The 26,971-nt window shown below is 50.2% G+C and overlaps 1 protein-coding gene across 2 annotated transcripts; it reads right to left on the bottom strand.

Annotated features, from left to right (window-relative positions):
• Window positions 1-1,414: 1,414 nt before the first annotated feature.
• Window positions 1,415-26,900, bottom strand: CLSTN3 (calsyntenin 3). 2 transcript variants are annotated; one of them, XM_087814804.1, is made up of 18 exons: window positions 26,576-26,900; window positions 24,290-24,412; window positions 23,639-23,834; window positions 22,158-22,366; window positions 21,761-21,910; window positions 21,313-21,498; window positions 20,577-20,858; window positions 19,652-19,764; window positions 16,999-17,161; window positions 16,082-16,138; window positions 15,247-15,404; window positions 14,962-15,110; window positions 10,619-10,845; window positions 10,147-10,317; window positions 9,180-9,325; window positions 8,768-8,903; window positions 2,779-2,981; window positions 1,444-2,524 (listed from the first exon to the last, which is right to left on the bottom strand). In XM_087814804.1, the coding sequence occupies exons 1-18, from the start codon at window positions 26,637-26,639 to the stop codon at window positions 2,384-2,386; spliced, it is 2,874 nt and encodes a 957-aa protein (XP_087670930.1). In that variant the 5' UTR covers window positions 26,640-26,900; the 3' UTR covers window positions 1,444-2,383. The 2 variants fall into 2 exon arrangements, with proteins under 2 accessions (XP_087670931.1, XP_087670930.1); XM_087814805.1 differs by lacking the exon at window positions 21,313-21,498 and having other exon boundaries at window positions 1,415-2,524.
• Between the last annotated feature and the right edge of the window lie 71 nt (window positions 26,901-26,971).

A 26,971-nucleotide genomic window follows, 5' to 3' on the forward strand; every position in this document is an offset into this window, starting at 1 on the left:
AGTTTGCTAAGGATACAGCAAATCTGGCGGTGGAGACAGTCTAATAGGAAGTGCTGCTATGGAGGCATAAACAAGAGGTGTCAGAGCACAGAAGACTTCCTGGAAGAGGCAACATTGGAACTGGGTCTCCAGTGATAAGTAGAAAGTTTCACACAGAGTAGAATAGATAAGTAGAATAGGTAAGTAGAACATAAGCACACAAAGGAGAAAGGACATGCTGGGCAGAGGGAACAGTATGTGCAAAAACATGGAGGAAAGAATGAACAGGGTAAATGTGGTCTATGTGACCAGAGCCCAGGTGAGCAGGAGTGGTGGCAGAGAGAAGCCAGGGAGGGAGGTAAGGCTTGACCCACCTGTGTTAAGGGGCCTCCCAAGGCATCAGAACTTGACCGTGGCAGTGACAGTGAGGAAGGGAAGGATCTAAGAGGAAAGCAGCATAACCAGAGTTGCACTTTAGAAAGGTCACTCAGACTGAGTCAGGCTGGAGTGGAGCAAGACACCAAGGCAAAAAGAACAGGTAGGAGACAGGTCGGAGGCCCTGGCAACAGACCAGGCTTATGATGAAGAGGTTGTGAATCAAGACAACAACTGAAGTAGGGGAAAGAGAAAGAAAAGACATGTTGAGGGACTTTAAGGGGTAAAAATGACAGGGTTTCATCACCACTTGGATAAGAGATGAAGGGAGGGGGAGAAATCTAGACTGAAGCCCAGGTTTCTGGCTTAGGTAACTGGGCAAAAGGTGATAGAGGCAAGCACGAATAGAGCAGAATCTGGGCTAAGGTTGAGTCTGAGGCACAGGATGCCTGAGTAGACATACCAATAGGTGGTTGTAAATAGGGGTCAGGAAAGAGGCCTGGGTGGGAAAAATTTATATGTGGAGGCATTGTTACACAGCTGGTAGTTGAAGCCATGGGTAAGGATGGAGCACCCAGCAGAAGTAAGACTGGGCACTGGGTGGGGCATGGGATGGGCCAGTGAGCTCTATTTCCATCCCACCTATGTTAACAAGAATCCCAGAGAACATTACTGATACTCAAAACCCCTCATGGTACAGAAAGGAATTAAGACTTGGGACCCTGGTATTTCCTGGGGCAGGGACGGCACAGGAAGGATGTTCCCACTACAGGTCCCTCTTCTGAAACAACTCCATCTGGTTACTGCTCCTTACTACCCAGGGAACATGTCTCAGAGCCCACTCTCTCTTGTTACAAATGGCAGGACTGCCTGCCCTTACCTCCTGGATGCCCCAGCTAGAAGGCCATGTGCTCCAGATGGAATGTTCCAAGAGATGGGGAGGGGCTGACAGTAACCCCACAAAGCCCAGGCACCTGCAGCATCCCCTGAATTACCTGTATTTTTCTAGGGAGCACTGAGGGAAGGAGGCGGTGGGAGCCATCTGACCTGACTTACTTCCCTGTGTCCTGCCATCCTGGCGATGGCACCCAAGACAACCAGTCCTGCTCCCCTCACCTCAGCCCTGCACAGAGACCCAAATGGGCCCTGAGACCCAAGGGCCCGCCTCCCGCACAATGCCTGCATGGGATCAGGAGGCAGGAAGCAGCTCATGGAGCTTTTTTCTGGTTGTTTTATTTGAAAACCCTCAGGTGTGTCCCCTCCCTCACCACACCCATCCCCCAACCCCCACCCCAGGACATGACGATGCCACACACACACACAAAGCAGTGAGCTGCACATGGAACACGGGCCGTGCTCACGACAACATGAAAAAATATACATTATATATAAGACATCGGGGCCCCCACTCCCACTCCCACCCCCACCACCTAGCCATGACCAGGTCATGTAGGAAGGGGTAGGGGCTGTAGGACCTCAGGCAACGACAGGAGGGGAAAGAGGACAACGAAGGAACGAAAGTGGGTGGTGAAGAAGCAGGGGTCCCCAGAGTGCAATGGACAGAGAGGCGGGGGATCATAAGAGAAGCAGGAAGGCCCCGTGGAGGGAGCTGGGGGGAGGAAGGCCTCATGGACAGGAGGGTAGGGAAGGGCAGAGTAGAGGGTTCCTTCAATCCCACCCCTGGCCCCTGCCATTGCTAACAGCCCCCACCCAATATAGAGCATGGCTAGTGGGGGGAGAGACAGAGACCCAGTGAGCTAGGGGAAGGCTGCTCTGGGGGGCAGAAAAGGCAGCCAGAGTCCTCCACACCAGGGGAGTTAGAGCCCAGAGGCATGGGAGCGAGGCGGCCTGGGGGGACCGGAGAGTCGACTCCAGTGGGAACCACGGGGGTTTAGAGATTGAAGGATGACTCGCGCTCTCTTCCTCTTGGTCTCTCTTCTCTTATAATGTCCTTCTCTTTCCCGGCAGTGCCTCTGTCTCACCCGGGCAGAATTCTCTCTCTCTCTCTGTTTGGGGAGGGGTGTAGGCCTTAGTAGCGGTGGGGGGGTGTCTCAATGATGCGCCTCTCGTCACTGCTGGGTGAGTCAGCGGCCTCCGAGTCACTGCTGTCCTCGTCTTCCTGCTGGCCACCGGCAGCCCCCGTCACACAGGCTTGTCGATTCTGGTAGGACTGGAGAAGGCAGGGGTGAAGGGGAGAGGGGCTCAGCGGCCTGACACACCCCAGAGCCTCTCTCCTTTGGGGCCACACTCCCTCAGTCTCCTCACCCCCACTCCATCCCACCTCCTCCCCTATCCAAAGCTTTCTCCTTTCTGCTCACAGGCTCTGCCCAAAGCTTTTTTCCCAGGGCCTGGCCGTTCCTTAGGGGTCTTCGCTGGGTATGCTGCAGCTGAATCTAGACCTCCCCACTCCTCAGGGACACTCACCTCCATGGGGTTCACGATAATGGTGAGTGCAGAGTCATCCCAGAAGAGGTCAGGGTCCTTGGGGTCAGTGGAGGCCCCTGGGGGCCCACCAGCCCCCGAGACACGGCGGTGAAGGGAGTGGATTCTCACCAGGCCCAGGATGACCATGAGCACCAGGAAGCCCACACACACCACAATGATGAGAGTCGCCGCACTGGGGACCACTGCAAGGAAAGGGTACGGTGAACAGACCCTGGTCAGGCCCACCTGAGGGGACTCAGCACAGGGAGCAGGAAAGGCAGCCCTGGGAAGGGGGTATCTCTGAATAAGAGAAGATAGGATCCATGATGCCCTAGAACAGGGGACTACCCTGTAAAAGTTGAAAGAAAAAAGAGCTGGAAAGAACCCGAGACCAGGAGAGAAGTGGTCGGCAGAGTGGCTGCTGCTAGGGCCAAAGGGACAGAGAGACAGGAAAGGAGGTGTGTAAAGGAGAGGCAAGGGCAGGGGGGGAAAAGGGGCTCCTGGCCCAATGCTGTCAAGAACAGCCTTATTCTCAGGAGGCAGAGGGCAAGGTTTGGAAACTGCCCAGATCATCCTCTCAGGACCACTTGGCCTGGGAATGAGCTGTGCAGTGCCCAATGGGAGAAGGAGAGGGGTAGCCACATGGGCTTAATGGTATGGGAGGAAAGAATGTCCAAGGCTGGGGACAGGTCTAAGGGGCAAGGAGCAGCCCCTTTACTTACCCACCTGAACTGGGCTCACTCCTACTTGGTGCCACCAGCCTTCTCGTTATGGGCTTAGAGCTCCTGGACATCCAGGGCTTCTGCTCCTCCCTAACCTCCCCCTGAGGTCTACCCCCCTTCCCTTTGGCCCTGTCATGCCTCTGGTCCTGCAGCCTCACTTTGAGGCCCAGGCGCAGGGGGGCATGGACGATGAAGGGCAGTGATACACTGAAGGGCATGTGGACTCTCACATGGACCCTAGAGCTGATGGCGGAAAAGCAGATGTGCATGCACAGGTACATGCCCAGGAAGACCGTGTGGGCACACAGCCGGACCAAGGTCACCACACTCTGCACCCGAGCCAGGCCCCTGATGACCCACACAGCCACCTGCACTAGCCACCTGGCAGCCTGCTCACATAGCAGGATCAATGGGATATTGCTGAGGGTCTCCAGTGAGGCAGAGAAGAGCCATAGGTGCAGTGTTACCCAGCTCCCTGCCAGCTGGGCACACCAGGCAACCCCCTGAAGGAAGATGTAGACAGCACAGAGGTGGACTATGAGGGCCACAGAGTGAGCCGCTGTGAGCACAGCCCTGCCCAACTTCTGCATGCACACAAACAGCCCTCGGAGAAGCAGGAGGAAGCAAAGCAGGAGAGCCCACAGCACCAGGGACAGCAGTTGGAGGCAGAGACCCCACGCACGCACACCCAGACCCAGGGCCCTCACAGGCAGCTGGGTGACCACACCCCACATGGCGCACACCCAGCCCGCTGTTTTTGCTCACAGCAACTCGCCCGACCATCGAGGCTCCACGAGGCCCAGACCCTGAGCAGTCCCGTTGCTGAGGGACTATTACATGCATGTGTCACACACACACATTATGTTCCAGGTAAGAGATATACCTCCCGGTCCAGAATTGACCCACAGCCTCTGAGACTCACATGTCAAGAGACAGAGCAGGGCGCAGAAAAGCACACAGCACGAAAGCCCCACACACCCTGCTGCAGTCCCCTCCTCCGACGGCCAGCACACGTATGCTGCCACCACACGCACGCTGCCACATGCTCCAGGGCCAACCAGGTGTGTGCAGAATGCCCTGCCTGAGCAGGCACGCTGGCCTCACACCTCCCTGAGGCCGCCCTGATGGCTCTCTGCCAAGTTGGCCCCTGTCCTGACCCGACCACAGCCCACTTGGAGCCACTCTCCAGCTAGAGCTCACTCTGCCCAGCAGGGCAGGCAGTGTCCCTGGGCACTGGTTCCAGAGCAGAGACAGGCCTGGGTGGATCAGCATTTCGCAACTGCCTGAGGACAGGGGAGGGGGGAAGAGGAATACAGAGATGACCTTTCTGCCCATCTGCAGGAAATAGTCCCTCCCAAGTCTCCACGTCAATGAGCAAGATGTGGGGATGACCCCATCAGCAGAATGCCCCTATAGCTAAGCCCAGGCTCTGGAAGGAGTGGATACCTCCCCTCAGAGTGGAGGCCACAGCAGGCAAACTTGCTCTAGGGCACAATGATAACAAGTCAAACCTTTTGGCTTGTGCCTTAATCAAATACATTTGTTCCTCTGAGCCCCTGGCTTGGCAAAGGGAATCACAAGTTGATTGCCAGGACTAAGAAATGACCACAAGAAAGACAAAATGCAGACACTCTATCTGCAGGCCAATGAGCATGGTTCATTAGTTTAAAATGAGCCAGGAGCACGGCCCAGCATGGCTCAGTGGTTGAGTATCGACCTATGATCCAGGAGATCGCTGTTCGATTCCTGGTCAGGACACACGTCTGGGCTGTGGGCTCAATCCCCAGCAGAAGGCGTGCAGGAGGCAGCCAATCAGTGACTCTCTCATCATTGATGTTTCTCTCTCCCTCTCCCTCTCCCTGAAATCAATAAAAATATATTTAAAAATAAAAACAAAAATAAAATGAGCCAGGAGGCCAGGGAGATAGGAAGATTTTTAAATTAGCTACAGACAAAAATTCAAGACTTTAAAAACTATAAGCAACCTTTCTTGCTGCATTACTTCTGGTCTTGAACAACCTCCATAGTCAGCGTGAAGGGGTGTTTTAAAAAACAGCCCATGTGAACTGGCTTCAATTGATGGTGAGGACACTGTGGAGAGACCTGTCCACAGCCCTGTATGGCCCCCTTTGTGAAGACCCTCAGGAGAAACTTCTTTCTGCCCTTGGTCTCAGGGCTTCTCCTGATATTCTGCTTGGCTCCTATACCGGGACTTTCACAGCTGCTCAGGTTCCCCTTTGCTTCAGCTCCAAGGAAGCTCAGAGTCCAAATTCTGACGCACTCTAGCAACCACAGTCCCTCGGAGTGGGTATCCTATGAACCGGCCTTATCTTACTCTCTTTCATCTTGGTCCTTTCCTCCACACTTCCTCTTTCTTTCTCTACCTTTATCCTATTACACTGTAGGTCTTTCTGCAAAGCCTTGTAGGAAACGAAGTAGAGAAATGGTTCCCAAACTTTGCTGCACATTGGAATCACCTAAAGACCTCTGAAAACCCTGATGCCCAGCTCCCACCCCCAGACATTGTGATTTAACTGGTATGGGGTGAAACCTAGGCACCAAATGTTTCTACAGCTCCCCAGGTGATTCTGATGTGCATTAACATTTTGGATGACTAGATAAATATTGTCTTCATCATTTTGTCTCCCCCTTCCCAGACAACCTTGTCCTCCCTAACCATAATAACCCTAAACCAACCACCCCCCCAATTTTCAAATCCTCATTCTCTCTCATGACCACACAAAATTCCTTCTATCCTTCAAGGTCCAAGTTCAAAATCTACGTGCAACACAAAACATTCCCTGACTGCCCCACTTCACACTGATTTGTGTTTTCTGATCACTTAGGAGCTTCAGAGAAATGAATCTCCTGTCCTTTTGGAGGAAATGGTGTCTCTTACTGCTTCTGCATGGCTAGAAGAATTTAAAATTGCAAAGCCATAGTTCTGTAACACCACTCTTGGGGCTGGGAGGGGTAGGGGAAGGACTGCCTTGAGGAGGTATATGAACCACATTTTATTAAGTGGATGTCTGAGTAAACTCAGGAGACATCAATCACAAATGACCCCAGTAAACTATGAACTCTGCACAATACTCAGGCCAAAATAAGGGGAAAAGCAAAAGCAGGTTGTCCTTCTTGGGTAGGATCTCAGAGCAAGTGTGGCTGGCCTGGGCATCAGCTCAGAACAGTGGATGGGGAGGTAAAGTGATGGCAACACTTACCTACCCTGGACCACCCCCAGGCAGCTGGGGGAATGAGTGAGGGGAGGAAGCTCTGGGGTAGTTAGAATGGGAATTCCCTCCCTTGGGACCTCATACCAGAGGAAACAAAGACAGAAAATTTCAACAGGCCCAGCAACAACGCCTACTGGGATCTACCTTGAGCCTAACCTGTGTAGCAAGACCCAGTATCCAATCCAGACAAGGTTGAGTAGGCTGATTCCCAGGGAAAGAACCTGAGAAAGAGCTAGGGAATCATGAAGATGTTGGCCCCAAGGGTCCACTGAACAAAAACAGGTTTAGTTCGCTCACATGTCTCTACCAACTAAAGACCAAGTGAGGCTTCTTGGAACCTTTGCAACTTGCTTATGCCTTATACTCCCCCTCACCTCTACTTCCATCTGCTCTGCCATAATGAGTCACAAGAAAACACTTAAAAAGGCTTCTGCAGAAGACAGAACAGAGCCAGTCCCAGGGGAAAAGAAAGACAAAGGATAGTGCGGTAGTGGCCACTGCCAAGGGGAAAAAGCCAGACTGAGTAAGAAGCCCTGGGAAGCTCTTAGAAGTTTCCCCAATTGGGTGCAACTATAAAGTATTGAGGCTAATAATAGTTTTTTTTCAGCATCAAACAAAAATAGAGTATGAGGGGTTGGTTAGTGCATAGGCTCTGGAATTGCTGTCTGGATTTGAATCCTGGCTGTATCACTTTCTAGCTGAGTGACCTTAGATAAGGTACTCAACCTCTCTGGGCTTCCACTTCCCTACCTTTAAAGGGGATAATTCTAGTCCTATTTCATTTTTTGTTTGTAATGACTGAGTTAATATGTGTAAAAACCCACAAGCGTGGGTCCTGGCATGCACTGATGTGTTTGCTATTCTTATTATTACCTGTATTGAAGTGAGGACTTTCAGGGTAGTGTTCAGTGACCACGTACTTCTTCCAAGAAAGTATTCTTGGAACTCCTTAAGAGCCTGTGATACACCTTTTGACTTTTTTTCAAAAGTGACAAATCTGTATCCTTTCAGCATGGGTTTAATGTTTAAAAATGACATCCAGTGCCAACTCTGACAAAAGTGGATGCTGAAGTTGTGTAATATTGAACTGGGCCAAAAGCATGGTGTGTCCAAATAAAATAAATGCATCTCATAAATTGGCTTTGAAAGCAATCTAAAGAGGGATTCCAAAAGTCATTTTTAGCAACATCAGAATCATTTTGCAGTTTTTAGTAATGTGGGAAAAGACTCATTTTATAATATTTGGTATAAATCTCAGGTTACAAAATAATTGGATCCCAACTTTGTAAAAAGAAAAAAAAAAAATAGGTATAGAAAAAAAACTGGCACATAATATACCATATTAAAAATGGTTTCTTCTCTGTGATAGAATTATGGCTGAGTTTTCTTCTTTACACTTGGTAGCTTCTAGTTTTTCTGCAATTAAGCAACTCAAACTGGGAATTAAAAAATTGCATCACTGGTGAAGTACCACAGTGGCCAGGGAACAAGATTGCTTTGAAGGGAAGCACTCCATCTGGATATTTTCATATTTGAATATTTTGTCTTAGAAATAGTCTTATGACTTTATAAATAGCACACAATTACATGTATAATAGCACCAACTTTCCCCTGAGGGATAGGAACTGTACCCTATAATTCTTTTATATTCCTAATAATACTTTAGGACCATGCTAATACATAATAGGTACTTAATAATGCTTGATAACTTCACTACCAAGGATCCCTAAGTCCAGGGCTAATTTGATATTGCTGTGGGAAGGGCAGCAGGGACAACAAAGGCTTTGCCTAAACCCCACACTGACTTCATAATTCCAAGCATGAGTGTCCCTGCAGTGACACAAGGCTCATGTTCTTCTCATGGGAAAGTTAACGATCCAGGGGGATAAAGGGACTGGATGCAGCCTTCAGGTACCACAAGGGAACAGAACCCGCTGCTCCACCCTGTCCTCCCCTCCCCAGGGGTGGAGAGGGAGGACGTCTGTGCCCAGCCCAGGCCCCGTCCACCCGCCCACCCTGCACAGCCTTACGTACTGGAGTTTCGGTGGGAGCTGGCCAAGCTGTGCCCAGCCATCTCAGGAGGTGGCTGGTGACCACGGTGCAGGAACTGTTGGGAGCTGAGCACATGGCTGGGGTGGGCAACCCGGTTCATGCTGTGCAGGACGTTGACCTGGGGAGGGAAGGCTTGGTGGGTACTCACTCTTCCCCAGGTGCAACTCCACCTCTCTAAAGCCTCTTAACCACTGCCCCACAGCTGATAGCTGCTGCTTCCCCACCCTCCACAGGGTCCAGGAGTCCTCCCTGCTGTAATTTCCATTCCCACCACCTGTTGGTTTCAGTCCACTGGTCCTGGCTCCTCAACAGCAGGATTGGAGGGGGGGGGGGGGGGCGGTGCTGAGAAGAGATGGGGTAGTGAGCTGTGGAAGGAAGGAGACTCTCTGGGTACCTCCACGATGAATTCATTGCTGGAGTAACGACCATTCATTTCCGAGCAGGAAAGCCGGAATTTCCTGGCGTAGAGGGCAGCTCCGTGTCGCAGCCTATAACGAGCCTGCCTCAGGATCTCCTCATACACAGTGATGCTCTCCACCCCTGGAAGATGAGGAAGCGGCTCAGTGCAGGAGCCAGCGAAGAGGCCCAGGGTGGACTCTCTCCTACTCCCTCCAGCCTAGAGTGAGTTAGGCCAGCCCTTCAACAAGAGTGGCACCCGAGCTCTCAGAGGAAGAGATGCCCCCCTCGCCCCCCTCCTGGCTCTAATGGACTGTGATAGGCTGCATTTACTGATCTGCATTTCCTCTCTAACAGCTCTGTGGCTTCTGAGTAGGGGTGGCGAGAAGGAAATTAGGACCCCCTGCCATACATTAGGGAGGTGGCAAGCAGGAGAGAAACAGAGAGAGGAGGAAATACAGAAGTGATCAGGGAGGCTCTGGAAGGGAAGGGAAATAGGAAGGAACTGGTTATTCCCATCAGCTCCCGTTCTCCCTTATGGAGGATCCTGCAGAGAAGAACAAGCTTCCTTTAGAAGTTCCCAAGTCATCACCACTAGTTAGATGACCTCCTAACTGAAAGCTATGCTGTGTACAGAAGATTAGTGAGGTGGAAGACACACAGGGTGGCCGGTATCACACAGCTAAAGGATTAGGAAACTAGTCAGGGAAGGCTCTGCCAAAGGAAGAGTGGAGGTGAGCCAGGCTGTCGAGAGGCAGGGAGAAAGGACCATTTGGAGCCTAACGCCTGGCACATCTCCTCTAGGGGCAGTCTAGAAGCTAAAGGGTCTTCCAGGCTAGCAAGGTGTAAAATGTCACTTGGCCACATCCCTGGGCCTGGAAAAGGGACCCTCTGGATTTCTCAGTACTTGATCACGGAGAGGAGCACACACAGAAAAAGAGGACAGGCTCTCAGGCCCCACTGACCAGCAATGGTGAGGTAGGCAGATGTGTTGGTGAGCTCCAGCCCTCGCTGCTGCAAGGATGCCATGTCCAGGAGCAGGCTTTCCCGCTCTGGGTCTAGGTCATCCCCCACCAGAGAAATCTCACAGCCATCCAGGTTGTGCACGATCTCATCCGACATGCGTGTGTCTGTCACTGGATTGGAGAGAGTCAGGATCTGGATCAGAGCTGAAGGCCCACCCCATGGCCACTCTTCCTCCCCTTCCAAGGTCATTCTCCGAGAGCAGTCAGCAGCATCTCCAAGAACACCACTACCCAACAATTTCCGTATACCCCTGAGCCTCTTCCTGGCTCTCCTTCTTAATGGTAAGTGGTTCTAGTCAAACAAATGCAGGACGAAGTTGCTGCTCACATCTAGCCCCAGATTTTCTCCTTTACTCTGGTGCTAGAAAGGGACCCTTCTTTGGATGATATCACTCCCTGAGGTTGTCCTTACCTGTGCCCTGCCAACTCTCATCCTTCTTGGCCTCCACCTGGTGAGAAATGGAGCAAGTGATTTGAAGATCTGGGAACAAAGCGACCCCCTCGGATCCCTCGAAGTCCACAGCTGGGCGGGCAAAGTGAGCAGTGCCACTCAACAGGATCTGGGGGGCATCAGGCTGGAGGACCACCACATAGCCCTCCACTTCGGGGATGGAGACGCAGGATTCTTCACTGAAGCATCTATATGAGAAACGGGGAGAGGCAGCCTGTGACCCCAAACCCTCTCCCTTATAATCTGTATTCTGTTTCATCCCTCTGGGCCTCCACCTCTACAGAGAGCACCCCATGTAAGGAGGGTGAAGAGAGGAAAGGGGGATAGTGTCTCTGCACCACCATCCTCACCACCCCCCAAGTGGCAAAACTGAAGGCGGAGATACCATCTCCCAGGAGGATGCCACTGTAGGAAAGACCAGGGACAGAAGGTCAGGCAAACCTAACCTAAGGGGGTGACCACATCATCAATGTCTTACCCCAAATTGTGGAACATCTAGCAAACTGTATTTTACAAGCTGAGCTTAAAAAAATGTATATACATATATACATAGTTCTTTATCCAGGAGATTTTTTTTAAGTGTGTTTAGTACAATACCTAGAAGATATATACCCCAAAATATTCAACCACATAAAGGGCCGGGGGCTTATCAAAAGACATTCTCCTTTTGATGAGTTTTCCACTCACTCTCTTTTAATATCAGAATAACACACCTTGGTAGGTGAATTAATCTGACTATCTGGGACCTGCATCCACCTTCCTATGAAGCCTCACTAATCTTGGTGCCGATAAAACCTCTCCCTAGAAAACTCAGCCAGGCTGAACCAACCAACAGCACAGCAGCACAGGAACATGCTCCCAGGATCCCCTAGCCCCATCCTAAGTTCATGAATAATAATTCTCACAGTACTTGCTAGTTTATGAAGCATTTTACCAATATTGCTTCATTTAACTTTATTTCAGTGCTCTAGAATAGAGATAAGAAAGCAAAGATTTTAGGTCAAGCATCTTGGCCACATAAGAAATACTTGTCCTAGTCAAGGCTTAAAGCATTCTCATTCCAGGTCCATGATCTTTCCACTAAACCACAGCCACCATTTGGGTTTGCACAACCAAATTTATTTATAAAGAAGTGTCCCCTTGGACAAGCAATCTTCATAAAGAAGTTGCTAATTCAGGGACAGGGCCTATGGTCCACATGCTTCTGCTAACTGAACTGATTTTGCTAAGAGGACCATTATTAGTGTGCCTGAGCATGCCAACTTGACTTCTGGAGCCAAAAGAGAGAAGGGTGGACCCAGCAGACACGATCAACTCAGAGCCCCTGAAGTGAATAATGCTCCTGTGCTACAAAGAGTGGGGCCTAAGACAACCTGCATGGTCATGCAGAGGGGCCCAGATCTTGGAAAACAGCCCAAGCTGACCCTGGGAGCACGTGCTCCAACAGACATTCCCACTTTGATGAGCAATCCAAAGGGACACGAAGGGGAACAGGAGGCTGGCCCCAACCTGAAAGTACCGATGATCTGGTTGAAAGATTAGATATGGTGCACAAACTTTAAAACAAGGGCAAACATGGCCACCATCACGCTAGTGGAACAAACAAAAAACCACGAGAATTCAGAGAGGGAGAGATTCCTGGCTATGATGGGAACAGGGCATTTGGCAAGGGAGAGGAGGAACAACCAAGAAAAGTAGCAAGTGAGCTAATCTTTCAAGGAAGAAGGATGACTCCACAGAAGGTGAGGGGTATACTCAGGGGGGTAGAGAAACATGAGGCAGGAAAGGCCAGGGCCAGATGGCTGAGGGCTTTGAGTGCAATTTTTGTGCAATGGGCAAAACAAAGCCCTTGATGTCTTCTTCATCAGAGACATGTGAGGATGAAAACTCTGATTTAGGATCACCAACCTAGCCTCAGGGCAAAGGGTGAACTGAAGTTAGAATACTAGAAATGAGTCAACTAGTTAGGAGGCTACTGCAGTAGGCCAAGCGAGAGGGAATGGGAGCCTGGGCTGGAGTTAACAGCAGAAATGGAAAAAGAAGAGACAGATTCCAGACAGCCAGCACAGAGGTGACCTTGCAACTGCTGGGGAATGGAGGGAAAAAACAGGGAGGCATCCAAGATGACTCAGAGGCTTCAGGTCCAGGTGATTGCAAGGACAGAGATGCCATTACAGAAATAGAGAATTCAGGTGGAAGGGCTAGTCTGGACATTGAAGTTCATTATCTCAGCTTTAGCTCAGCTTTTTGAGGTGCTGCAAGAACTTCTAGGTAAAGGTTATAGCAGGCTGGTAGAAATTCAAGAGCTATGGAGAAAGGACAAAGCTAGAGAAAAAAGTGGGGTAGCATCTGTTCTGGGATTAATGCCATGAGTAGATGGGCTTTCCAAGAAAGACATTAAAAAAACAAAAACAAAAAAAAAAAACCCTTAGGGAAAACCTGCAATGACTGAATAGTTGTATAAACCTGGCTTTAAATGGACAGAGGCCCAAGAACTGAACATTGGAAGTTAGGGAAGCCACCTGGACTACGGCAAGGATATGCATCAGAGAAAGGGAGGTGCTGGTATGTATCTGCCTCTCCCTGTTTCACTCACTCACATATGCGTACACACACACAACCTCTAAATTTTCTCCTACAACATCAAAGAGGTATTAGAGTAGCACTAACCAACCACATGGAAACCCTAGAAATGGAGAAATGAGAGTTCTCTCTCAACCTCAGAAAGAAAACAATAGGGCCCCTTTTCTGTACCAAATGACCAAAGTCAGTTCCCAGCCCTTGTATAAGCCTCTTCCCTGGGCAGGACAGAGGTAGGAAGGATTCAGATGAGCCCATCAGCAGAGGATGTCAACTCCTCCCCCTGGGGAGACACTTGCAGAGCTCCACCCTAAGCTAAAAGACAGCCCTCCCTTCTGATTTCGTCCTTGGCCAACTGAGGTAGATTAAGCCCTTAACTGGATGAGAGTTCTCTGACAACTAGAGTTCTCACTGGAACATGGTGGGACACATCCTCAGCTCTGATCTGTGCTCACATGGCCTCATTTACCTGTGGCCTTCAGCTCCACACTGTGACCACACCAGGGACTAGCAGCCAGATTCCTCAAAGCCCTTGTCCCCACTTCCACTGCTCTAATTGTAAGGCCTGATAATTATACCCAGTAACTGTCTAGAGCTCAGAGCCCTCTATTCTCTAAATCTACTCCTCTTAAGATAGGGACAAGCCGGTATTTATCTTCATACAGCTTACAACGAAACTGAGGCAGAATAAAGAAGGGAATGCTTGCTCAAGAATTCTGACTCTTACATTGTGTAATCCACCCACTAGACGGCAGTATCTCTTAAAAACTTCCCTATAAACCATAAAAAGGGGTGAAAATTCCTTTATAATAAGAGCCAACATTTGCAGAATAGGCATTCTGCCAGGTGTTTGATCTAGATTATATCATTTAGCTATTATAACAATTCCATGAGTTAGATTCTATTGTTATCCCTGCTTTTGCTCAATGAGAAAAAGCTAGTAATTAATAGGCTCTGTGTCTGTAACTATTATGCTTTCATTACCTCTCAATTAATCTGTATTTTAAAATATACTTAAACCTTGAAGTAATGTATAATTTTTCTTTTAAAGAACTCAAAATCATTCACTTAGACTTCAAAGACCAGCAAACTTTTTCTATGAAAGGCCAGACAGTAAATATTTTCCATTTTTTGGCCATACAGTCTGTCCCAATTACTCAGTCCTGCCATCACAGTGGAAAAATAGCCGTAAACAATATGCAAATGAATGGGCATGGTTGTGTTCTAATAAAACATTATTTACAAAAACAGGCAGCAGGCCAGATTTGGCACTGGTGCCACAGGTTGTCAACTCCCAGACTTAGATCATCCAATCTGACCTTGCAAGAGCTTGATAAATTGAGATTAAAATAGGTAAAGCAACTAGAGCAATTTGCCCAATGTCTTTGAGGCAATTAGTATTGAATCAGAATTAATGTCGGCTCTCCCGGTTCCAAATCCAGTACCTTCTCTGTTCCACTTTACATATCAGCAGAGAGGCATGGAGAAGATTAAAACCCCCAAATGCTGGAAGCATGGCTCAGTGGAAAGAGTAATGAATTAGTTGAGAAATCAGTCTAGTCCAGGCTATCTCAACAGGGTAGGCCAAGTGTCCTCTCTGGGGACCCAATCTCCCCATCCATTGAGTGGGGGAGGTGTGCCTAGCCTAAGGTGGCATTCTGACAGCCAAAGGGTTCTGACAGTCTGTCTCTGCTCTGTGATTTGCCCGCCCACCCCACACTCACTTGACAGCAGTGGTGAGGCGCAGGGGCCTGACGCCAGGCGTGGCAAAGCGCAGAGTGTTCATGTAAGCCACATGCTGCAGGGCATGGTTGAAGGTCTCCACATCATCCCCCTCCAGGGTGAGCAGGGACTGCGAAGGGTTCACATGGACCTGGGCCCCAGACACAGACACAGCTGAGAGCAGGCCCAGGAGGCAGGAGAGGAAGGGAGCCGAGGTAGAGAGGTGGGACAAGGGCATGGGACAGGGGGCATGCCTGGAAGGAGAGGGCTGGGAGAGGGGGCTATACCTTCATGCCTTTGCCCAGGCTCTCGAAATCCCGATAGTCCAGCCCCTCCCGACATGCATAGAGGCACTCGATGACCTCGCGGCTCTCCAGGTGGCCTGAGCGCACGCTGAAACCAGCCAGGTAGCCATGAAAGTAGTGGTGGATCGGCAAGGGGTCTCCTAGGGCAGGAACACAGGGGAGGGCGGGAAGTGAGAAGAAAGGAGCAATAGAACAAGGAAAGGGACTGAGATAAAGGGAAGAGAAAGAGCAGAAGGCTTGAGAAAGAAAACGAAGAGGAGAAAGGTGGAAACTAAAAGAAGGAAAGGAGAGATGAGAGGGAAGTGAGGCTAAGTGGGAGACTGGAGAAGGCAGAGAGAGAAGACAGAATAAAACCAGGGGAGAGGAAGGGTGAAAAACAGAAGCAACAGAAATGAGAAAAGCTTCCAGGACAGGGGGGAAAAGGAAGGAGAGCAAGACCAAGGGAGGAAAGAGGAGGCACCACGGGGAAGAGGAGACTGCAGGAGAGGGCATCTTCGGTGGCATGCAAGGAGACCAGGGTGAATGTGTGTGAGCTTCACAGTTGCCCAGATCCTCCCTGCTGTGCAGCTGCCTCCTGTTTCACTTCATTCCCTAGGCAGGACGGGACACCCAGAATCCAGGCGAGCTCTATCCAGCCTTAACTCACCAAGGAAACCCTACCTTGCTGTAGCTCTTGGAGGCTCTGCCCCCTGGTGGCGCAGGAAGCAGTAAGTGAATAACAGGGCTGGACGGGGTTGGGTGTGGAAAGGGAGCGCAGAACAGAAAGCTAAGGTGAGAACTCCAGCTCTCTGGTCTCTGGTTTTCACACACAGAGTACCTTGCGTGGTGTCCGTATTGTTGTCTCCTCCCTTTTCCTTCTCCTTGTTCTTCTCCTCTGGAGAAAAAAAATAAAATAAAAGGTGGCAGTGAGCTCAGAGTTGTAGGAACAGATTGACAGAGAGGAAGAAGAGGTCTTCCCTGCACTGGCCTGCCCTTGTAGGACTTGCTACTTCCCAGTCGAGTCCCAACCCTTCCTTTTTTTATTATTTATTCATTTTTATTGACTTGAGAGAGAGAGAGACAAAGGGAGAGAGAGAGAGAGAGATTTGTTGTTCCAATTATTTATGCATTCATTTGTTGTTTCTTGCACGTGCCCTGACAGGGGATCAAACCTGCAACCTTGGTGTATCGGGACAGTGCTCTAACCAACTGAGCTCCCCAGCTAGGGCCCCAAATCTTCTTTTGTCATGTCTCAATCTCTCAGGCCTCTGATATAGACAAACCCCCAAATATGTTGCTGAGGAAACACAAGGGCTGTGGTAAGATAGGCAGGCAGACAGACAGACAGACACACACACACACATACACACACACACACACTTCCAGAAAGGAAAAAAAAGGAAAGAAAGAGCTTAAAGTTGGAGGATAGATGACTCTCTGAAGGGTTACTGGCCTCCAACAGCAGAAAGGGCTGTGAAAATCATCATCACTGTGATGGAACAAAGTGGAAACTGGCTGAAGTGACAGAAAGATTCTGGTGATGCCTGAGAAGGAAATTCTTCCAAGTCAGAGGTGACAACCAGTTGAATAGGTGGGAGATATAGGGGTCTGTGGTGCCCACTGGAGAGCTTTCTGAGTCACCCTGCCCAACTGCAGGGAGGCACATGAAGTCAGGCTGCCCTTGCTCCTTCACCAATCTTAAGTCACTGGGGTCTCCAACCTTTAGTGTCTTCACTGAGAAGCTCAGGGACTTACCAGTCCAGCAGGCCCCAATCATGAGAGCAGGCTCCCTTCGGGGTGGGTGGATGAGACCATTGTCGTGGATAAGGGCAGGGTCAAAGGAGATGCCATCAGCATAGAGTGTGACCGTGGGGAACTCGAGGTTCAAAGCATAGTGGTGCCACTCATCATCGCAGACCTAGGGAAGTAGGGTAGGGGCAAGAACCCCCCAGTTACTTCATCTTCAGGGAACTAGCACAAGATCCTGACCCTTCTCCTAGGAATCAAGGGGCAGTCCCTCATATTCCCAGTTCTATCATCAGGGCTTTCTAGGGAATTATTGCCTACTCAGCTCAAAGAATAACATCCTCATGCAAAATCGATCAGGCAACCAACCTAATACCTAAAATTCCAATCTTCAAGTAAATCTTTAAAACTACAAACATTTCTAAGAGGAGTGACACACTATTTTGTAAATAAATTTTTCCCAAAAGAAATTATACTTGGAACATGCTGAACTCTTTCCTACTTCAGGGCGTTTGCATCTGTTTTCCCCTCTGCCTAGAACACCCTCTCCTCACAGCTATTTCCCATCCTATAGAACTAAGCTTACATTCCACCTCAGTCAGGCCTTCCCCGAACATCCAATATCAGGTGAGTTCCCCAACCTCTGCTTTCCCCTGTTCTCTCCCTCAGTCCCTTACTTGTTCTTTCAGAGCATTTATCACAGTTTATCATTTTTATATGTCAGCTTACTTTCTGAAAGCCTATCTTCAACAAAAATGTAAGCTTAATGAAGGCAAAGACTGTGTTCCATCTCATACTCCATTGTATCCTCAGAAACTAGCAGAATGACAGGACTTAAGTATTTGTTGAATAAATAAGGGTAAGTAAAAGAAAAATAGAAGGAGTAATGTTACCAATATTAGCAACATGGCAGAAGATCAAGAAGTAGCGAATGGCAAGCTATCTCTTTAAGAGTGCCACAAAGAGCAGAAGCTTTTGTAGACAACCCTCAATTATCCAGTTTATGGATTTTCATTTCCCTGTCTCTCTCTTCCACTTCCTGCCTTTTTTCAGCCATTTGCTTAATCAGCCACTCCACCAGGGCTTGCAAGAAAAACAGGAGATGGAAATCCATTAGTCCCCACGAGTCCTTGTGGTTAGCTTAGAGAATACGACTGTTTGCTTGAGAGAGGATTTTACTTTTTTTTTTTTGGTCCATTTTTATTTAGCCCTCATAATCACAGATAATAACCATGAAAATTAACATGTACAGAGTCCTTTTCAGCCTACAGCCATGAGCGGGATAATGCCATTTTGGTCAACAATCTACCATATATAGGGTGGTGGCCCCATAAAATTATAATTGAGCTAAAAAATTCCTATCACCTAGTGACATTGTAACTGTCATAACATCATAGTGCAAAACATTACTCGCATATTTGTGGTGATACTGCGGTAAAAATACCCACTACACCACCAGTCATACTGCACATACAATTACGTACAGTACATGATACTTGATAATGATAATACACAACTACGTTGCTGGTTTATGTATTTACTATACTATACTTTTTATCATTATTTCAGAGTGTACTCTTTCTACATATATATGTTTTTTTATTATTATTATTTTTTTTTTTTAATCTTCACCTGAGGACATTTTTCCCATTGTTTTTCAGAGAGAGTGGAAGGGAAAGAGAGAGAGAAACATCGATGTGAGAGAGATACATCGATTGGTTACCTCCTGCATGAGCCCCAACCAGGGCCAGGGATCGAGACTGCCCTTGACCGGAATCAAACCTGGGACCCTTCAGTCCACAGGCCTGGTTCTAACCACTGAACCAAACTGGCCAGGGCTCTTTCTACTTATAAAAAAAGTGTGCTGTAAGAAAGTATGAACTGTTATGCCAGCAGCAGCCTCATACCTCATGTTTCCTATGTGTCTTGACTGCATCATTTTCTCTTGTGCTTATTTACCCTCATGTGGTTTTGCACAGTAACATGCTGTCCAGGCCTGCAGCCTCGGAGCAACAGGCTATCCCATACAGCCTAGGTGTGCGGTAGGCTATGCCTTCTAGGTTTCTGTAAGTGCACTCTGTGATGTTCACACCACAATGAAGTTGCCTGACAATGCATTTCTGAGAATGTATCCCTATTGTTAAGCAGGGATTACTGTATAAAGGTCCATTACATCATTTAATCCTACAGCAACCCTGGAATATAGAATTCTTACTATCCCCATTTAATAGGAAAATAAACTGAAGTTTAGACACATTAAATGAGTTTTCACAGCTAGTTAGCTCCCCTGGGAGGACTCAAACTCAATCTGTGTACCTCAGAATTGCTTATTTCTCAATTACTACATGCTAACTTCTTGAGAGTCAGAGATATATACTGTTAGGATCTAGATCAGAAAGAGACAACATAAAACAAGATGGTTGGTTGGGTCTGATGTTAGCAGTAATTTGTTTCCTATTTGCTTTTAATCCAGGAGTGCTTTCTACAGGAGACAAAGCCTTAGAAATAGAAAACAAGAGAGCCTGGGGGTATAATGATCAGGGACAGAAAATGGGGAATGAAAGAGGGGACAGAGGGCAACCAAAAATATTCCAACCCCGCCATAGGACCCTCCTCCCCTGAAAGTAAGTTGCATCCACCCATCTTTCTGGCACTGGCTCACCTGCTCTAGCTTCCAGAGGAACTTGACTGGGCGGGCACTCTCAAGCAGAGGCCAGTAGAGGAAGGCAATTCTGCAGCCATGGACCGTCAGTGAGTAGTGAGAGAAGCCGTCCTCTGAGGGGAGAGGATGGGGATGGGGGGTCAAACATAGGGCTGGGACAAGAACAGGTTCAAGGCACCAGAAGGGAGATGACACTGGGTTCTCTTTATCTTCTCATGCACTCTCTCACTCCTGCATTCACTAGTCTCCCCCCACCCCAACACACACACACACACACACACACAGTCCAGTTCATGTGATAACTAGAGCTTCTTAGGTACTCTGGCTGAGAGGGGACACCATCCAGCCTGCTCCCACCTAGATCATTATTGGTCCTTTGGTTAATACAAACATCACTGGTGACAATCCTTTTCAAGTCAAGAGATATGACCTCAGAGAATTGGCAGAAATCAAAGAGCAGATCAAGCTGAGCCCCACACTCGACCCCCAGAAGGATGTATCACTGCAGTCGAGGGAGGAGGTGTACTTAGTGATGAAGCCAACTAGCCCTTATAAGAGAAAAATGGGGTGGAGATGGAGGAGAAAGAGTGGGGCACACCACTACCCAGGCTTTTCCATCACAATGGAAGGGTTTTAATGGGAATAGATTCAGAGGGCAGTCTATTGGTGAGATGCAGGGGGACTGGGCAACTGCAAGTGAGAATGGCAATGAGCACTCCCACTGCACTCTGAGAGCAGTAGGACCTCAACTTGTTCATGCTGAGAGCAAATCAAACAATTTCAGGAAGTATCAAACCTACCACTGCCATCTTACAGGTGAAGAGAGAGGAAGTGACCCACTTATAGTCACAGACTGGACAGTGATAGAGCCAGGACAAGAAGCCAGTTTCCCCACTCTCAGACCAGTGCCCTGAGGAAGGCTCACCATTCTGGACAGTGTTACACACGATGGTTTCCTCTTCCTTCTTGCCCTTGTTGGGAGTCACACCATGCTTCATCCAGAAGGACAGGGTAAAGTGGTCACTGAGGCTCTCTTGGGGCCCAGAGCTCAGCCCAGCTGTGCCACCCAGGGGCACCTGCACAGCTTGGGTGCCATTGAACCAGTAGATAAGGCTGCTGTCCTGGCTGTAGTGCACTGAGAGTCCTGCTGTCCAGTTGGCATTGGGGCCAGGCATGGGCAACAGATCCACCTCCCCAGTGGCAGCACCTGCAGGAGCCCCAGAATGCACAAGTGTCAAAGCTGAGCAGCAGCAGATGGGGAAATGGGAAGCAGGCAGGGAAAGAGTGACCGACAAGAAAAAAGTCTCCTACAGTTCATCTCACCACCCCTTCTGGCTTTTCAAAGACAAGAGAGGGATAGGCCTCGCTTTTAGGAATACCTCTCCAATGAACTCATTCTCCAGCTCTTCACCTCTCCCTATCATTGTTCCACAGTGTATCTGGTGACTATTTTGTGCTGTGATTATACCTCTTTGCCAATAACATATTTATTTGCTCTTCGGCCCACAGGTGCTAACTATATGCCACAACTCCTATGAATATATACACCTGTGGATGGACAAAAGACGATATGAAGCAGATTCTTAAGAGAGAGGTAGAGAAAGGTCATGTAGAGGCTAGGTGGGAAGGGACAGGTCTAGGGTGTGGGGGTGCACACCCACCACAGAGTTTTCTCAATGCCCGCTCGGAGTAGTTGTCTCGGTCGCAGCCCTTGGCCACATGGCTGGTCTGCAGCTCTACGGTGGCCTGAATATTCCAGAGAGGTTCATCACAGGTCTCCAAGCGGATCCCAGGGAACAAAGCCAAGCTCCCAGCCCCTGGTGCATATTCAATCCTTTTGTTCCAGCCTGCATGGGTAAGAGGGAAAGGGCAATGGAGAGAGGGAAGAGTAAGGCAGCCCCTCCTATCTATCCATTCTGCTCTTGCCAGTCCACTGACAGTCTCGGGCTTCTACAAAAATGGCCATCCAGGGTAAACAGCTACAAAACTGCACCCAAATATCCTTCCCCCTGACTCGTAGCCTAGCCCCCATGCCTGTCAGAAAAGACAAAAAGGGAGAGGAAGGTGAAAGATGATTCACAAGATGAGTCACAGAGCAAGGCTCCTCACCTTGCCAGCTGGGTTTACAGGTGGGCTTCACCTGGATCTCCACCTGGGCGTCATCTGCTGCCCGCTTCTTCCCACAGTCGTAAGCTGTCACAGTAAACTTGTAGAGCTTCTCACCGCTGTACTGCAGCTTCTCTGTGTTCTCAATGTTCCCTGGGGTGGGGGTGCAGGAGAACAGAGATGGTCAAAGCACTAGAAAAAGCCTAGGGAGATGGGGGATGGGGGGGCTCATGAGCTAATTGGGCAGCAGAAAGCTGGAAAGAAGGCACCTGGGGAAAAAGGCTCCACATCTGGGAAGGAGGGCGTGGAATGAGAATCTGAAGGGCAGAGAAGTGGAAAGCTCAGCCCTGGGGTGCCCTGAGAGATGTGGGCACACAAGGTGGGCAGAGGTTGGACTCACCATCATTGTCAATGAGGAAGGGGGTGTTGGGCGTGAGGATCTCATAGTAGCAGATCTGGCTGTACTGGGGAGAACAGTCACCGTCAATGGCTTCCACCCGTAGGATGCGGTCATACAGCTTCCCCTCAGTCACCGCAGCTCGGTACAGCCGCTCCACAAACACAGGGGCAAACTCGTTCACATCATTGACCCGCACGTGCACCGTCGCCCTGCACATGCCAGAGCGGGAGGAAGGGATAGGACAAGTCAGTCAGCCTCATACTGGAGACTCAGAGGCACAAGCAGGAATCCAGACAGGGAATCAGAGCAGGAGGGAGGCTGTCCCTAAGCCTGGGGCAGACGAGATGTCCATCCCCACCCCCCAGGACACCAGGCACCTCAAGAGGGCCTCCGAGGGAACTGGACTAAGGAAAGGATATATGATGTGAAAACAACCCCAGGTGACACTGACACTGGTTTTGATGGCTTCTGTACAGAATGCTATAGGTTGGGCTGCCAAGATAAGGGTAAGACAGGATTTTGCACCCAGTAGGTCATTCTTTCACAACAGTGAGATCCAATGGGATAATCAAGGAAGATTCAGAGTAAAAGCTAAGTTAAAAACCAACCATTGGAAAGGAAGTAGCATTTGTACAAAAGCCATAAGTCATCTGATATGAGTAGTAGACAGAATAAGAGTGCTGTCTTTTGTGAACATGTATACAATATGCATGTCAGCTGTGGCCCCTCTCTGCATAGGTCCCCACAGGGCAAGCAAAGCTCGGGCTAATCTTTTGTGCTCAGCCCTGCCCTTAGCCAAGATCCAGGCACCCAAGGCCCAGAGGCAAAGGTCCCATCTCCACATGGGAAACCGAGTTACAAAGAGCAGTTTCTCTCCAGTGCCTCTTAGTGGCCCAAACAGTTGTCTGTTCCCAATCTCCTCCCATTCCCAAATGAGAAGTTAGCTGTCCCAGCTTCTTTCATGTGTAGTCAGCTCCTGCCCACCCTCCCCCAGAGCGCTGTGTGTTATAATGGCGTGAGTATAGTGCACACTGCAGATAGAACGGCGGGGCAGCAGGAAGGAATCTGGGAGTGTGCTGAGTGTGCTCCTCCCCTCCTTCCTTGTTCTCCTCATCATCGTAACCACCATGTATTGAGCCCTTTACCATCTGTCAGACACTGTGGTGCATGCTTTTTACACAAACCATCTCCTTTCACCTTCGAAGCAACCTAAAGAAGTAGCTGTCATCATTGTCCCCATTTTACAGATCAAGAAAAGCAGATCCAGAAAAGGCTGAGTAAGTTGCCCAAGGCCATTCAAGGCAGAGCCAGGATTAGATCCCACTAAGTTCTACTATATATTTATGTCTCCTGTCCCTAAACCCTATAAATAGAGAAGGGAAGGGTAGATAGTCAATGACTGCATGGATAGAGGATGGTGACGGGCTTGGAAGGAGAAAGGAGGCCCTGCAGCAGGGCACAGGGGACAAGGGCTTCCTCACTTGTGGGACTTCTTGGTGTTGGCTCCATCAGGGCCCTCGCCACAGTCATAGGCCTGGATGGTGAAGGTGTGCTCCTTCTGGGCCTCGCAGTCCACTGGCTCCTTGGCCCGGATCAGCCCTTCTCCTGTTGCCTTGTCCAGGATCACAGCCTCAAAGGGCACCCCAGACCCATGGAGCCGGAAGCCACAGATCTCACCTGGCCGAGAAGGTAGGGAAGGATGAGGCTCCTGTACCACCCCTAGCATCTCCTTCCTGCCTCAGCCTCCCTGCCTTGGGTTCCCACTTCACCTCTCCTCCCAAACCCTTGTCCCTATTTGTGCACATAAAAACAATAATTATCAAGTAAACAGCTCCAACACCAGCTTTCCTGAGCAACAACCTCTCAGAAGTACCAGGTCTGAGACCTGGCAAAATCTTGATGCTTTCAGCCCCTGCCTGCCCATGTCCTCTTTGGTTGCCTTTATTCAACCACTAGCTTCAATGTAGCCCTTTCGGCTCCTTGAGCCGAATTTATTTTCTATTTTCCAAGGCTTCTTCCCCACTTTCTTATTGCTCTCCCTCCCAGGACCCCCACTCTCCTCCCCTGCCTTCTGCCCTCCCACCCACTTTTCTCTGTCCTTGCCTGCCTCGCCATCCACCAACCCCAATTACCTGCATAGCGCAGGGGGGCATCCTTGTCCAAAGCGAAGAGTGGTGGGTTCAGCAGGACCGTGTTGTCGTTCTCCATGACGATGCCCTGGTATTCTGCCTCGATCCATGGCTTGTGCTTGTTGGCTGACCCCCCAGGAGAGGAGAGGAAGAACCTGTGAGCTGGCCCTCCACTCCCACACAACCCTCATTGACTCAAACTCACACTCCAGTATCACCACCCTTTCCACACCCTGCAGAAGCACCTGCTGGCGGGAAAAATGCGGACAAGAAATCAGCTATTAAAGGAGATAGAGGGCCTGAGGGAGGTCACAGCTTTCTCCTTTCTCAGGATAGAAAGTTTCCATGGCTACAGCCTGTCCCGAATAGAAGGGTCCCCTATCTTCCCTGGGAAACATGGTCAGAGGGCGGAGACTTTTCTTTAGGAATTTCAAGAGCTGGAGAATGGAGACTGGGAATTCAGGAAAGAGTGGTGGGCCATCAGAAGGCCCTGGGAAAGGGGAGGGCTAGATCAAGGGTAGAGATGAGAGTAGGCAAAGCAGATCTAGACGTTTCCTGAGATCCTCTCCACCATTTCAACCCTAATCCCTTTACTCTGCACTTCTCCCAGCCAAGCCCCAACCTAAGGCCATTCTCCCAGAGTAGAGGAAAGAAGAGAAGAGAGAGAAAAGAAAATATATAGGGCAGAGGGAGGGGAGTAGAGAGGGGCAGAGATAAGGCAGAGGAATCAATGCCAAATAACTGGACCCAGCAGAGCCAACATCCTAAGGGATTATCGAGCTGGCCTAGAAACACGACAGATCTCCTCCCCGCTTCTCACCCCCACAGCCAAGAGAACACACTCATAATCAACATATTTCTATGTCCCCCTACAAAGGCCACCAAACCTCACACTCCCTGAACCCCACTTTTTATACAGACTCATGACTTAGTCCCAATTCTTGTCTACTCCATCTTACTTCCATTCAACCACCAGCCAATTGTGGATGGATGTGGGATACACTCAGCCTGCAAATCTCCCCATCTTCTACCAGACTTAGCTCAACTGTGCCTCCTGACAGGACCAATTTCCCACTAGCCTGGTAAGAGACTATGGGGAAAGCACAGCAAGTCCCCTTCCCTTCCTACATCACCTCCCAACCCCAACTTCCACTGACTGCTCTATCTAATCCTATCATGCCAACCCCCAGGCTCCTAAGCACACTCACGATGGCCCATCAGCGGGACATGGGCAGAGGAAGACATCATCCAAAAGGTTGTCACCAAAGGAAACTTGTCCCCAGAATGTCACGGTGAGCAAGAAATCCTGATTTCCATTTTTTCCTCCAACCCCACCCCAAAAAGCCTTCTGGTATCTGAATTTCTGCCCCTTTCTTTCTGGTGACCACCATCACCCCCTTCCCTAGTGGCAGCCGAGGAAGCCACAAGATGGTGCTCAGAAAGCAGCACAGGAAGTAGCAGGAAGCTAAAAAGCCAGGCTGAGGTCAGAGACTGAGGATGGAGGGGAGGCGCGCAGCAAGGCGGCACTGGGCACCCTCTCCACAGCTCGCCCTGACCCTGCTCCTCTCCTCCTGGCCACTGACTCTCTCCTGGTGTGCATCTCCTCTCGCTCACTCCTGGGCTCCCTGTCTTTTCCTTCCTTGACTTCCTTTAGCTCCCCCACACACCCACTCCTGCCCTTTCCTGCCTTTCTCCACCTACCTGAGCCCTCTTCCCCCACCCCTGCCCCCCTCCCCCCTCTTGGTCCCTCTGTCAGCCTCACCCAGCTGAATTTATCTGCTGTCTGCCAGAGAGGGCAGCTCTGGTAACCCACAGCCCAGCTGCGTGCGGGCGTAAGGGTACAGATGCAGAGGAACACGCCAAAACATACGTGCCCCGAATTGCTGAGCTGCGAGGAGCAGTTTCTCCCCAGGATGGACGGAGACGAACCAGATGGGCCTGCCCCACGCCCTTAGTGCAGGCACGCCCGGTGAAATGGGGAACCACCCAGCCAGGTATGTGGCCCCTCAGGGCAAGTCCTTCGGAGACCTGAGGTATCTCCAACAGGGGGAAATTGGGAGAGGGGGAGACAGACACCCCAGGATGGACCAAATGGGAAAAGACGGACCAGACAGGAGGATGTGCGAAGGAAAGGAGAAGGGACGGGTCCGAGAAAATGGGTGGGAGGGGGATGGTGGGAAGAACCGACACCTGTCACGGGCCAGAGAGCCCCACGGCTCCTGCCCCCCGCTACCGCGCATCATCCTGCCTGACACTCCGCTTTCAGCGCCCCTACCCCCCCCCACTCACCTTTGTTACAGGAGCCGGGGGGCAGCAGGGAGGCCAGCAAGAGGGGCAGCAGCAGGAGGGCCATGGCGCGGCGCGGCGCGGGGCGGGGCCAGGCGACTGCTCTCCCCTGGGACCCTCAAGCCCGCTTATTGCACCTCGGGGGAGGGATGCAGGGGATCTCCCAGGAGGGGAGGGAAGAGAGGGGCAGCAGGCAGAGACGGAGAGGAGCCTGCCGCCCGCACTAGCCCATAGAGCGGACCTGCGCAGGCCCCACCCTGGGCGGCTGAGGCGGGGGGCTCGCCGCGGCTCCGCGCTCGCGCTCCAGCCGGGTGTCCTCGCTCTCTCGCCCTCTCATTCCCACCCCATCCCCTCTACTGCAGGATGACGTAAGCACTGCCAGGCGAAGACGGATGGGGC

Source organism: Miniopterus natalensis, chromosome 2 (assembly GCF_054644295.1).
Source record: "Miniopterus natalensis isolate mMinNat1 chromosome 2, mMinNat1.hap1, whole genome shotgun sequence".
NCBI lineage: Eukaryota > Metazoa > Chordata > Mammalia > Chiroptera > Miniopteridae > Miniopterus > Miniopterus natalensis.